Here is a 13,723-nt window from a genome sequence, read left to right on the forward strand (position 1 = left end):
TGCCCCCCCATTGGTCTCCGCCCACTGTCCCCCCATTGGACTCCGCCCACTGTCCCCCCATTGGTCTCCGCCCACTGTCACACCATTGGTCTCCGCCCACTGTCCCCCCATTGGTCTCCGCCCACTGTCACCCCATTGGTCTCCGCCCACTGTCCCCCCATTGGTCTCCGCCCACTGTCCCCCCATTGGTCTCCGCCCACTGTCCCCCCATTGGTCTCCGCCCACTGTCCCCCCATTGGTCTCCGCCCACTGTCCCCCCATTGGTCTCCGCCCACTGTCCCCCCATTGGTCTCCGCCCACTGTCCCCCCATTGGTCTCCGCCCACTGTCCCCCCATTGGTCTCTGCCCACTGTCCCCCCGTTGGTCTCCGCCCACTGTCCCCCCGTTGGTCGCCGCCCACTGTCCCCCCGTTGGTCTCCGCCCACTGTCCCCCCGTTGGTCTCCGCCCACTTTCCCCCCGTTGGTCTCCGCCCACTGTCCCCCATTGGTCTCCGCCCACTGTCCCCCCCCATTGGTCTCCGCCCACTGTCCCCCCATTGGTCTCCGCCCACTGTCCCCCCATTGGTCTCCGCCCACTGTCCCCCCATTGGTCTCCGCCCACTGTCCCCCCATTGGTCTCCGCCCACTGTCCCCCCATTGGTCTCCGCCCACTGTCCCCCCATTGGTCTCCGCCCACTGTCCCCCCATTGGTCTCCGCCCACTGTCCCTCCATTGGTCTCTGCCCACTGTCTCTCCATTGGTCTCCGCCCACTGTCTCTCCATTGGTCTCCGCCCACTGTCCCTCCATTGGTCTCCGCCCACTGTCCCTCCATTGGTCTCCGCCCACTGTCCCCCCATTGGACTCCGCCCACTGCCCCCCCATTGGACTCCGCCCACTGCCCCCCCATTGGACTCTGCCCACTGCCCCCCCATTGGACTCCGCCCACTGCCCCCCCATTGGTCTCCGCCCACTGCCACCCCATTGGTCTCCACCCAGTGTCCCCCCATTGGTCTCCGCCCGCTGTCCATTGGTCTCCGCCCACTGCCCCCCCATTGGTCTCCGCCCACTGTCCCCCCCATTGGTCTCTGCCCACTGTCCCCCCATTGGTCTTTGCCCACTGTCCCCCCATTGGTCTTTGCCCACTGTCCCTCCATTGGTCTTCGCCCACTGTCCCTCCATTGGTCTCCGCCCACTGCCCCCCATTGGTCTCCGCCCAGTGTCACCCCATTGGTCTCTGCCCACTGTCCATTGGTCTCCGCCCACTGTCCCCCCCATTGGTCTCCGCCCACTGTCCCTCCATTGGTCTTTGCCCACTGTCCCCCCCATTGGTCTTCGCCCACTGTCCCTCCATTGGTCTTCGCCCACTGTCCCTCCATTGGTCTCCGCCCACTGTCCCCCCATTGGTCTCCGCCCACTGTCCCCCCATTGGTCTCCGCCCACTGTCCCCCCATTGGTCTCCGCCCACTGTCCCCCCATTGGTCTCCGCCCACTGTCCCCCCATTGGTCTCCGCCCACTGTCCCCCCATTGGTCTTCGCCCACTGTCCCCCCATTGGTCTCCGCCCACTGCCCCCCATTGGTCTCCGCCCACTGCCCCCCATTGGTCTCCGCCCACTGTCCCCCCATTGGTCTTCGCCCACTGTCCCCCCCATTGGTCTCCGCCCACTGCCCCCCCATTGGTCTCCGCCCACTGCCCCCCCATTGGTCTCCGCCCGCTGCCCCCCCATTGGTCTCCGCCCACTGTCCCCCCATTGGTCTCCGCCCACTGTCCCCCCATTGGTCTTCGCCCACTGTCCCCCCCATTGGTCTCCGCCCAGTGTCCCCCATTGGTCTCCGTCCAGTGTCCCCCATTGGTCTCCGCCCACTGTCCCTCCATTGGTCTCCGCCCACTGCCCCCCCATTGGTCTCCGCCCACTGCCCCCCCATTGGTCTCCGCCCACTGTCCCTCCATTGGTCTCCGCCCACTGCCCCCCCATTGGTCTCCGCCCACTGCCCCCCCATTGGTCTCCGCCCACTGCCCCCCCATTGGTCTCCGCCCACTGCCCCCCCATTGGTCTCCGCCCACTGCCCCCCCATTGGTCTCTGCCCACTGCCCCCCCATTGGTCTCCGCCCACTGTCCCCCCATTGGTCTCCGCCCAGTGTCCCCCCATTGGTCTCCGCCCACTGTCCATTGGTCTCCGCCCACTGCCCCCCATTGGTCTCTGCCCACTGTCCCTCCATTGGTCTCCGCCCACTGTCCCCCCATTGGTCTTCACCCACTGTCCCTCCATTGGGGTACAGTTCCATGGACACCACCATTTCCTCGCTTGAGCGGCCACTTTGCACGTGTGAGCCTAGACATTGCGGAGTCGATTTGGCAAACAGTACGTGGCAGACCCTGGGTGGCGCACCCTGATTCTCCCAATCCATTTGGCCTACCAGCAAGGCTCTGCTCTGAGGCATTTGTAAATCTGCCCCCTCCTGAGTGTTAGCAGACCACACGAAACAGTTACTTCTATTAATTCAATGTATTTGAAGCCCTGTGCTCGCTGACCTATGTTAGCCCCTGGTCTGGCAATGCCTTGCTTTTAAAATTCTCAGCCTTGTTTTCAAATCCCTCCATGGCCTCACTTCTCCCTATCTCCAGCCCTGCAACCCCCCGCCCCGAGATCTCTGCACTCCTCCAATTCTGGCCTCTTGCGCATCCCCAATTTCCATCGCTCCACCGTTGGCGGCCGCGTCTTCAGCTGCCTCGACCGTAAGCTCTGGAATTCCTTCCCTAAACCTCGCCGCCTCTTTATTTCTTTAAGTTTCTCCTTAAACCTACCTCTTTGGCCAAGCTTTTGGTCATCACATAGAAGGACATTGAATTTACAGCACAGAAACAGGCCATTCGGTCCAAATGCTCCACACGAGCCTCCTCCCACTCTACTTCATCTCACCCTATCAGCATATCCTTATATTCCTTTCTCCCTCGTGTATTTATCTAGCATCCCCTTAAAGGCAGCTATGCTATTCGCCTTAACCTGTGGTAGCAAGTTCTACATTCTAACCACTCTCTAGGTAAAGAAGTTGCTCCTGGATATAATCCGTCATTTGTCCTAATATCTCCTTATGTGTCTCAGTGTCACATTTTGTTTGATAACACTCCTGTGATGCGCTTTGGGATTTTTTACTACGTTAAAGGCGCTATATAAATGTATGTTACTGTGGTTGTTGTTGAGGGACTTGATAAAGGCGCTATATAAGGGAAGATCTTTCTGTTCTTCCTCATAACCAAGTCCAATAGACCAATTTTCACAGGTTGACTTTCCAGCAAAGCTGAAGGTGGGGTTGTTACTATATAGGAATTAGGACCATGAATCCTACCTAATTGTTTCGCCCTCTATAATCCAGGGCCCTGAGACCAATTTTAGTTCTCCTAACTCAGGATGGACGTGGGCTGAGGCCCAGGATCTGCTGGTTTCCCTGGCTCAATTCCCTTTATCTCACATTGGGCCTCTTTTTGTTTCAGGTGCACGAGGAAAGATAAGTGCAAGCGTTCCACCGAACTCCGAAGATTTGCCTCCGACATCAAGCAGTGTGTCAGACTCAGCGTCAACCCGAGCAACATCTCTGTGTCCCAGTACAGTGTGCTGGTGAGTGCCCTGTCCCCATTGCCATTCAAGAGGGAGACAGTAAGGTGTTACTTTCTTTAATATTCTTCCTTCCTTGTTTTCCTACAAAAAAATGTTTCTTAAAAGTATGGTGGGGTTGGGAGGAGTTTGCTGCTATTTAAGAACAGGAATGGGCACCACACTATAGGAAGGATATTGTCGTTTTTGAGTGGTTACAGTGCAGACTCACTAGGATGCTGCCTGGTATGAGGAAATACAAGTACAAAGAAAGACTTGCATTTCTACAGTGCCTTCCTAGATCTTAGGACGTCCCAAAGCAGTTTACAGCCAATGAAGTACTTTTGAAGTGTAATCACTGTTACAATGTAGGAAACACGGCAGCCAAATTTACGCACAGCAAGCTCCCACAAACAGCAATGTGATAATGACCGGATAATCTGTGTTGGGTGTTGGTTGAGGGATAAACATTGGCCAGGACACCAGGAAGAACTCCCTGCTCTTCTTCGAATAGTGCCGTGGCATATTTTACATACACCTGAGAGCAGATGGGAGCTGCTCCTCCTCCTCCACTTCCCCTCCACAACTTCCTCAACCTCCTTCAACTCCACCACATCCTCCGCCTCTACTTCCCCCACCTCTTCCTCCTCCTCCACTTTCCCTCCACAACTTCCTCAACCTCCTTCAACTCCACCACATCCTCCACCTCTACTTCCACCTCTTCCTCCTCCTCCTCCTCCTCCTCTACTTTCCCTCCACAACTTCCTCAACCTCCTTCAACTCCACCTCTACTTCCCCCACCTCTTCCTCCTCCTTCACCTCATCCTCCTTCACCTCCCCTCCTCCACCACCTCCTCCTCCTCCTTCACCACCTCCACCTCCACCTCCTCCATCTCCTCCCCTCATCCTCCTCCTTCACCTCCTCCTCCTCTTCCTCCTCCTCCTTCACCTCCTCCTCCTCCCATCCTCCTCCTCTACCTCCTTCCACCATCTCCTCCTCCTCCATCACCCCTCCGCCTCTGCTTCTATCTCCTCCACCATCTTCGCCTCCTCCTCCTCCTGAGTAATTGGTTTACCAGAGCTGCCAGTACTGCCCGCTAACCCACGGAACCACCAGTGGAAGTAATCTTCTCCCTGTTGTATGGTATCGACCGGCCTGTTTTGAGCTTGTCCACTGCAGTACATCAAATTGCTCTTGTTGAAAACAAACCAATTATTCCGGTGTTTCAATCGTAACACTGCATATGTTAAATAGCTGTACCGTAGCATTTGACACTTGGGGGTCGATTTTCCTGGAGCCGTCAGGCGGGGTTTCAGGCGTGTGGGGGGGGGGGGGAATCCCGAATTTGGGGGTCCCGACACCATCCCGCCCAAAATCCCGCCCCACGTAAGTTTCAGGGGCGGCGGGTACCTGCCCCGCACTGGGACCCGCCAAAACCTGGCGGTAAGGGATTAGTGCCAATTAACTGCCTAGGCAGTTTTTAGCCTAATCCCTATTTTGAGGGGTGTCGTATGGGATTCCCGACGGCTCCAAACCACGCCAGGTTAGAGCAGGCGGGCCGTCGGGTTGAAGGAGTTGGAGGGGTCGCAATGTCGGTGCTCAGGTGAGTGATGGGTGCATGAGTGCAAAGGTAAGTGTGTTTGGTGTGTCTAAAGTGTGCAAAGAACTTTTACTTACCTGTACTTACCTTAACAGCCTTTCTTCCTGTAGCCGTCGGGAGCCCATCACTCAGCCGGCACTTAAAGCTGAACGGCTGCGATCTGTGAAAAGTGACAGCCTTCAGCTTTGAGTGCTGCTGAGAGTTCTGACTGAGTCTGTGCAGAATGACTCATGTTAGAACTCAGACTGTCAGTGTTTCACAGCTTCAAACAGCTGTGAAACACTGATATTTCATCTGTCAAGAACTCTTGACAGATGAAATGTCAATCTGTGACGTCACCTGTTGCCGGGTGGCCCTTAATTGGCCTGCAGAGCCCGCTGGGTGGGCTCAACAAGGTCAATCAAGGGAAAATCGCGCGGATTGGCCAGACGTCGAAGTAGGCGGGTCTAAAACCCGAAAGTTGGAGTCCTGCCTTTTTCCCGACAGCTTCAGGAAAATTGACCCCTTGGTGTTTGGAGGCTCCATTCCTTTGCTATTATCCCGTTCGCCCATTTGAAAGAGCGTCTGCATCCCATTATTGCCAGTGGTGCCCTTCAGACTCAATTAGAAGAGATTTGTTCCAGGTGGTAACATGACTGTGGCATCCTCTCTATTTGAGCTGAGGCAGCCTTGAGGTGGGGGGAGGTGGGGAGAGAGAAGATAGAAAGTGAGAGGCTTCATTGTGTGGCCATGTAACTCACCGAACCTGATATCCTGCTACATGTAATTTCAGCAGCAATTGGAAAAAAGGGACAGTGCATTATTTTAAAACATAGGTTATGAAATTATGCCTTGCCAACTTCCATTTGCAGATAAAAAATGACAGGTTTTGTATTCCAACAGCAAATTATTTCTCAGCACAGCCTGCCAACATCACTTGCTCTGAAATGTAATTTGGGGCCTAGGCGAAAAAGCGTCTCCAATTTGTGGTGGGAATTGTAAGCGACAGGTTATTATTTTGTGGCCTTGAGTTTAAGCCACCCTCTCTGATTTTTTTTTGAAATATCAGGACAGCTGAAGGTGTGTGGGGAGGTCAGGAAGTGAGAAGAAAAAAAATCTTTGTACCGGAGTGCGCCTCTCAAGAAGATTAGCTTGAACTTTTGTGCAGGCCTAATTGAGAGGCTTGCATGGAGTCAGCTGTAAATGGGAAGGGGTTTCATTTTGGACTGCTCCATTGGAAGATAATCTGAGCGAAGAGTGTCTCTGGATGTGCTGTGACAGCAGGAAATGTTCTGGAACGAGCCTTTGAAAGCTCCTGGAAAAGCAAATAGTAAAATTACTGCCTGGCCCTGTGGAGAACAATCCTAAGTTTATTTTTTGACGGAAACTTCCAATACCATTGAGGCCCTGAAGACTCAGCAACAATATTCATCACGACCAATGCTATCTGGCAGTAGCTTTGGCGTGATAGTTGAGATGTAAATGGATTTAAACGACAGCGCAGTAATCTTACTGTACCCCTGACCACTTTGGCCTTGGATTTATTTATTTTTTGAACAAAATGAGGAATTGGGTGCCCCCCAGTGGGTTAGAACATTGGCCTCTCGTGTCAGGGACCTGGGTTCAAAATCAGCCCAGAGATTGTTGAGATGAAAGTCCCTGTCTGCTGGCTGTTAGGGTCTTTACGCGGAATGAGTTTGGGCAGTCTCAGTCTTGTTCTTTTGGCGGCCATTGCCTCCAGCTGCCTCGGCCCTAAACCTCTCCGCCTCTCTACCTCTTTTTCCTCCTTTCAGATGCTCCTTAAAACCTGCCTCTGTGAGCAACCTGTCCTAATGTCTCCCGTGGTTCGGTGTCAAATTTTGTTCGATAATGCTCCTGTGAATCGCCTCGGGATGTTTTACAACGTGAAAGGTGCTATATAAATGCAAGTTGTTGTTGTTCCTCCTCCAGCACAAAACCGCCCCATACTTGTCAGTAATGGACCATCTTACTCAGAGGCTGCAGGATGGCTGGTGTGGGAAATAGACAAAACTATCTCAGTAGCGGGGGTGTTGTTCTGAGGTTGGGACTGAGGCATATTGTTGAGCAGAGTAGTGGAAGCTCCGCTCTGCATCTGGCTGTGCTGCAGCTGGTCTGGGAAGGTGCTGAAATGGGAAGGGTTCCGTTCCCCAGCACTGCGCCCCCTCACATGATGAACATTACAAAAAAAAACTGAAAATGAAAAGGATTTAAAAGTGAGATTGTAACCATCCAAGTCAAAGGAAGGAATGTGGTGTCCACGGTGACCAGAATTGTCGCATCTCTGCCAAAAACTGTTCATGTGTCAGAACTTTCTCCATGAGGTGAGGCCATCATATTGAACCAGTGGCTCAGAACTGAGGCGTTTCCATGGTTACCCAGTATCCTGCTGTCGGCCATAACTGGAACGAGGAAACATTTGCTTCTGTTCCCGAATCAACAAGACCCGACACTGAGATTCCCGCTGTTCCCACTTCCTCACTGAGGTGTTGTGATGTTTATTTTATGCTTGTCTATCTTTTTTACTCCAGCCGCACTATATAGACCTGGGCTCAGTGAGTTGCACTCTTGCCTCTGGGTTGGGTCAGTCCCACTCCAGAGACTTGAGCACTAACTCTAGGCTGACACTCCAGTGCAGTGCTGAGGTAGTGCTGCACTGTCAGAGGTGCCGCCTTTCAGATGAGGCCCCATCTGCCCTCTCAGTTGGACGTAAAAGATCCCATGGCACTATTCAAAGAAGAGCAGGGGCGTTCTCTCTGGTGGCCAACATTTATCCCCTCAAGTACCACCGTAAACATATTATCTGGTCATTTTTTTTCATTGCTGTTTGTGGGAGCTTGCTCAGCGCAAATTGGCTGCCACGCTTCCTACATTAACAGTGACCACACTTCAGAAGTACTTCATTGGCTGTAAAGCGCTTTGGGACATCACGAGGTTGTGGAAAGGCGGTATATAAAATGCAAGTTCTTTCTTTTTTATTCACGCACATTAATTTCCTTGTCAAAGAAATAAGAGAGATGTACCTCACAGTGCGGAAGTGCATATGCAGACTAGCAAGATCCCGGTTCCAATTCCCGGCCTCTGCTGGAGTGGGGACAGGCGCGTTACAGTAAATCTCGGGGCCCTGAGTCAGCCAGGATTTCCACTTCTGAGTCTTCGTCCCGTGACCCATGCTAGAAAGTGTGTGGACGTTGGGCAGGATGCGGCTTGGCTGTGCCCATTCCCCCTCCATCTCCACCCCTCCCTCAGGTTAATTATGTTGTTGACATTCGCTGCTTGGGCTCACCCATGAACTGTCGTCACTGGGGTGGGACATCAGAAGGAGGAACCTTACTGCAGTCTGAATCGCTACCTTCAGGAGAGAAAGGGAGAATATTGGGAGTGGGGGGGGGGGGGATGTTGTAAAATTAGAGAAAAAGTTAGAAAAAGCTTGTTTTTTTGTAGAGTTATCTGATTATGATACAATAAGAACATAAGAAATAGGAGCAGGAGTTGGCCATTCGGCCCTTCGAGCCTGCTCCGCCATTCAGTGAGATCATGGCTGATCTTCTACCTCAACTCTACTTTCCCGCTCTTTTCCGTATCCCTTGATTCCCTTAGTGTCCAAAAATCTATTGATCTCTGTCTTGAATATACTCAACGACTGAGCCTCCACAGCCCTCGGGGTAGAGAATTCCAAAGATTCACAACCCTCGGAGTGAAGAAATTTCTCCTCATCTCAGTCCTAAATGGCCGACCTCTTGTCAAGTCATATCATATGGTATTGGGAGAAAAGGTCAGGACAGGGGGAGAGCTGAGTGAGAGGAAATGAAAATAAGATACAGTTGGAAACGAGGAGAGGTTCATCTGCATTGCATCTTCGTGTCTGTGCTGACCAAACCCGACTAGAATGTTTTTTGACGTTTTTTTTCCCTCGCCCTTCCTTTCCCAGCTGGTGCTGGAAGCTCATAACGTGCCGGAGCTCTCTGCAGGCGTCAACTGTACGTTTGAAGACTTTGCGGAGATGGATGGGCTGGTGATGGGGAACGTGATTCAGTGCATTTCTCCGGCGGAGAAAGAGGTGCCTCGAATCCTGACCGACAAAGGTAAGAGGCAGAATCTCGAGGGTGCAGTGCATTGATCTAGACACTAGAGGGGGAACTGGGAGTTTTCTGCTGGCACACAATCTATTGCAGTGATCGTGCTACTTGTAACAGCCTGGGACTCTTCCTGTTTGTAGAGTTAAACCTGACTGACGGAGCTACAATTGAAACGTTTCATCCTTGTCTCAAATGTGACTCATTTTGCTCGCTACTCCACTCCTGAAAATTGGACAGGGCTTATCATTTAATCTTCTAGCACAGAAGGAGGCTATTCGGCTCATCGTGCCTGTGCTGGCCCTTTGGAAAAGCTATCCAATTAATCCCACTGCCCCGCTCCTTTTCCATAGCCCTGCAATTTTCTCCTTTTCCTTATCTGTGGTTTAAGCTTATTTTATATATGTGTGTGTATATCTTGCGACTCTGCACGTTTCCCCTTTTAAATTCCTATGTCCACGTTGATATTAGAAGTTCCCTAAATAAACGTAAGCTGTAATTACAGCCTCCCCCCAGTGGAGGGGTTGCAGCACCATCAGTGGCGAGAGAGTGTAATTACAGCGTGACAAATTTACATAGGAAATTACCATTATAAAAGTGGACATAGAAACATAGAAGATAGGAGCAGGAGTAGGCCATTCGGCCCCTCGAGCCTGCTCCACCATTCAATGCGATCATGGCTGATCATCCAAATTCAGTACCCTGTCCCTGCTTTCTCTCCATATCCCTTGATCCCTTTAGCCTTAAGAAATATATCCAACTCCTTCTTGAATATATTTAATGAATTGGCCTCTACTGCCTTCTGTGGTAGAGAATTCCACAGGTTCACCACTCTCTGGGTAAAGAAATTCCTCCTCATCTCAGTTCTAAATGGCTTACCCCTTATCTTTAGACTGTGACCCCTGGTTCTGGACTCCCCCGCCATCGGGAACATCCTTCCTGCATCTAGTCTGTCCAGTCCTGTCAGAATTTTATAAGTTTCAATGAGATTCCCTCTCATTCTTCTAAACTGCAACGAGTATAAGCCCAATCGACCCACTCTCTCCTCATACGTCATTCCTGCCATCCCAGGTATCAGCCTGGTGAATCTTCGCTGCACTCATTCCATGGCAAGAACATCCTTCCTCAGATAAGGCGACCAAAACTGCACACAATACTCAAGATGTGGTCTCACCAAGGCCCTGTACAACTGCAGCAAGACATCCTTGTTCCTGTACTCAAACCCTCTCGCTACGAAGGCCAACATACCATTTGCCTTCTTAACTGCCAGCTGCACCTGCATGCTTACCTTCAGCGACTGGTGCACAAGGACACCCAGGTCTCGTTGCACTTCCCCTTCTCCCAATCTATTGCCATTCAGATAATAATCTGCCTTCCTGTTTTTGCCACCATAGTGGATAACCTCGCATTTATCCACATTATACTGCATCTGCCATGCATCTGCCCAATCACCCAACCTGTCCAAATCATACTGGAGATTGTTGATCTTGACAGTCTATTGCTGATTTATTGACAATCTATTGCTGATCTATTGACAATCTATTGCTGATCTATTGACAATCTATTGCTGATCTATTGACAATGTATTGCTGATCTATTGACAATCAGTCCTGATTTACTGACAATCTATTGATGATCAGTCCTGATCTATTGACAATCTATTGATGATCTATTGATGATCCATTGATGATCCATTGATGATCAGTCCTGATCTATTGATGATGTATTGATAATCAATCCTGATCTATTGATGATCCATTGATGATCAGTCCTGATTTATTGACGATCTATTGATAATCAGCCCTGATTTATTGACAATCTATCGATGATCTATTGCTGATCTATTGACAATCTATTGCTGATCTATTGACAATCTATTGCTGACCTATAGACAACCTATTGCTGATCTATTGACAATCTATTGCTGATCTATTAGTAATATATAATGGGAATGCAAAAGTAGGGGCAGCATGTTTTACTGAATTTACTATGGACTGAATTATCATAGAATCATAGAATAGTACAGCACAGAAGGAGGCCATTCGGCCCATCGACTTTGCGCCTGCTCTTTCGAAGAGCAATCCACTTAGTCCCACTCCCCGGCTCTTTCCCCATATCCCTGCAATTTTTTCTCCTTCAAATATTTCTCCAATTCCCTTTGAAGGCTACTATTGAATCTGTATCCACCGCCCTATCAGGCAGTGCATTCCAAATCCTAACCACTTGGTTTTTCCTGGTCCAACTATCCCACGACCTCTAACCCCACCTGATGACTTCACTTGGTCATCACTCCCCCGTGTGCAATGCAATGGGCAATCGACCAGCTACGCTACGTTGCGCACTCCTTATTTGGGCACCGCCATTCTGTGGCTCGCAATCATGCCCGCAGCTACCACCAGGTGGAGCTTTGCACCCTGCAGTAGCTGCAGATCCCCATACCTAAACCCACAGTGTCACTCATGCACTCGGAGAAATGAGCTATGCCCTGACATTCTGCGCTAAAGCCGTGGGGGAATCTACGAGTGTTGAGAAAAAGAACTAAACAACATTTCGTGATATTTTTGCAAGCTCGTTGCTTTTACCGAGACTGGAAGATTGCCATTACGTGTTCCTTTGTCACTTCTCACGATGACCCACGACCTTTCACCTGGGGTTTCTCAGCGCTCTCGATTACACCAGCTTCCTGACTCGACTCCAGTTGTTACTGTCAGGCATCACGGCCTTTTAGCTCGAAGCCTCTTACCTTTCACTGACGAGCCGCTATGAGTTGAAAGGCTTGTTGGCAATATAGCTGTAAACTGAAATTTTTACAAGCGAATTGCACTTAAACGGATCGCACCCATTAAAATAAATGGGGAGAAAACTGGTACCTCGAGGTGCCTTGCTCATCAGAAGGAAAAGATGTTCGGAGCAGTAACCTGCATTAAACCTAATAGGAAAATCAATTGCTGCTGAAACTACGTTGATAGTTCAAGTATACACTGATGTGGCTGAGTACTGCACTGATCAATAAGACCCAAACTTAGCAATGGTTAGGATTGTTTTTGTTGTGCCTATCTCTGTTGGATTCCATCTGTGTTCTTTCAGCTGGGAGGATGGTAGTGCCTGAACAGGTGGTTGCCCGACTTGTCCAAAATCACGTCCTGACCTTGCTACATGAAAGGTTGCATATTGACTCGGGCAAATTGCACCTGTTTTGAGAAATGTGTTGTTTCCCTTAAGTTGCCGCTCAAACTCATTTGCATGTTGGCAGGCGCAAAATCTGCCAAGAACCAGTGCAATCAGGCAGTATTTTAAAACGCCATTTTAAAACAAAATTTTGCGTAAAGAAATATTCCTTGATATATTTAAGAGTGGTAACTAGGTGCAGTTTGATTAATACAGCTGAACATGGGTTTCACACAAAGAAGAAGCATTTTTAATCAGAGTGTCAATCCATCACCTGTGAGTAACCCGATTTTAAATTGCGGAAAATGACTTTCAAAAGCCTAACCTCGGTGGGGAGAAAATTATTGGAAAAAATTCCGAGGGCCAGGATAAATCTTCATTTAGAAAGACACGGATTAATCAGGGACAGTCAGCATGGATTTGTTAAGGGAAGGTCGTGTCTGACTAACTTGATTGAATTTTTTGAGGAGGTAACAAGGAGGGTCAATGAGGGCAGTGCGTTTGATGTAGTCCACATGGATTTTAACAAGGCTTTTGATAAGGTCCCGCATGGCAGACTGGTCATGAAAGTAAAAGCCCACGGGATCCAAGGCAAAGTGGCAAGTTGGATCCAAAATTGGCTCAGAGGCAGGAAACAAAGGGTAATGGTCGAAGGGTGTTTTTGTGACTAGAAGGCTGTTTCCAGTGGGGTTCCGCAGGGCTCAGTACTGGGTCCTTTGCTTTTTGTGGTATATATCAATGATTTGGACTTGAATGTAGGAAGTATGATTAAGAAGTTTACAGATGATACAAAAATCAGCTGTGTGGTTGATAATGAAGAAGAAAGCTGCAGACTGCAGGAAGATAGCAATGGACTGGTCAGGTGGGCAGAACAGTGGCAAATGGAATTCAATTTGGAGAAGTGTGAGGTAATGCATTTGGGAAGGGCTAACAAGGCAAGGGAATCTATATATATAAATAATAAAGCAGTTGGTTTGTCTGTCTGTCTGTATGTCTGTCTGTCCGCTATACACTCAAAAGTTATAGAGCGTACCTACACATATGTTATATCAAAAGAAAGCTGATAATCAGGGGAGTGTCATAGGTGTATTTACTTTATGGTCAGACAAAAATTGTTCGGACAGTATACAAAAAACGTTCAAAAATCCGCTCATTAGCGGTTGACCAATCCTACTGCTCATTAGCTTTGAGTGACGTGATGGTTGACCAATCCTACAGTTCAGTGACCTGATGGTTGACCAATCGGCGCGTCATGGGCGGGACCTAATCCTGCAGCCTCCCGAATAGTCGCCGCCATTTTTTCCCCTGC

General features: G+C 50.0%; 1 protein-coding gene across 6 annotated transcripts in view; it reads left to right on the top strand.

The window, feature by feature from the left end:
* Nucleotides 1-13,723, top strand: part of plxna4 (plexin A4) — a 691,435-nt gene that overhangs the window by 458,399 nt on the left and 219,313 nt on the right. For all 6 annotated transcript variants that reach the window (XM_086010677.1, XM_086010680.1, XM_086010678.1 and 3 more), the window contains exons 6-7: nt 3,473-3,596; nt 9,102-9,255. In XM_086010677.1, the coding sequence (XP_085866803.1) occupies nt 3,473-3,596; nt 9,102-9,255 (278 nt within the window). The remainder of the gene's footprint in view (nt 1-3,472; nt 3,597-9,101; nt 9,256-13,723) is intronic.

Source organism: Somniosus microcephalus, chromosome 17 (assembly GCF_052327205.1).
Source record: "Somniosus microcephalus isolate GS21.2 chromosome 17, FLI_Smic_1.0, whole genome shotgun sequence".
NCBI classification, from domain to species: domain Eukaryota; kingdom Metazoa; phylum Chordata; class Chondrichthyes; order Squaliformes; family Somniosidae; genus Somniosus; species Somniosus microcephalus.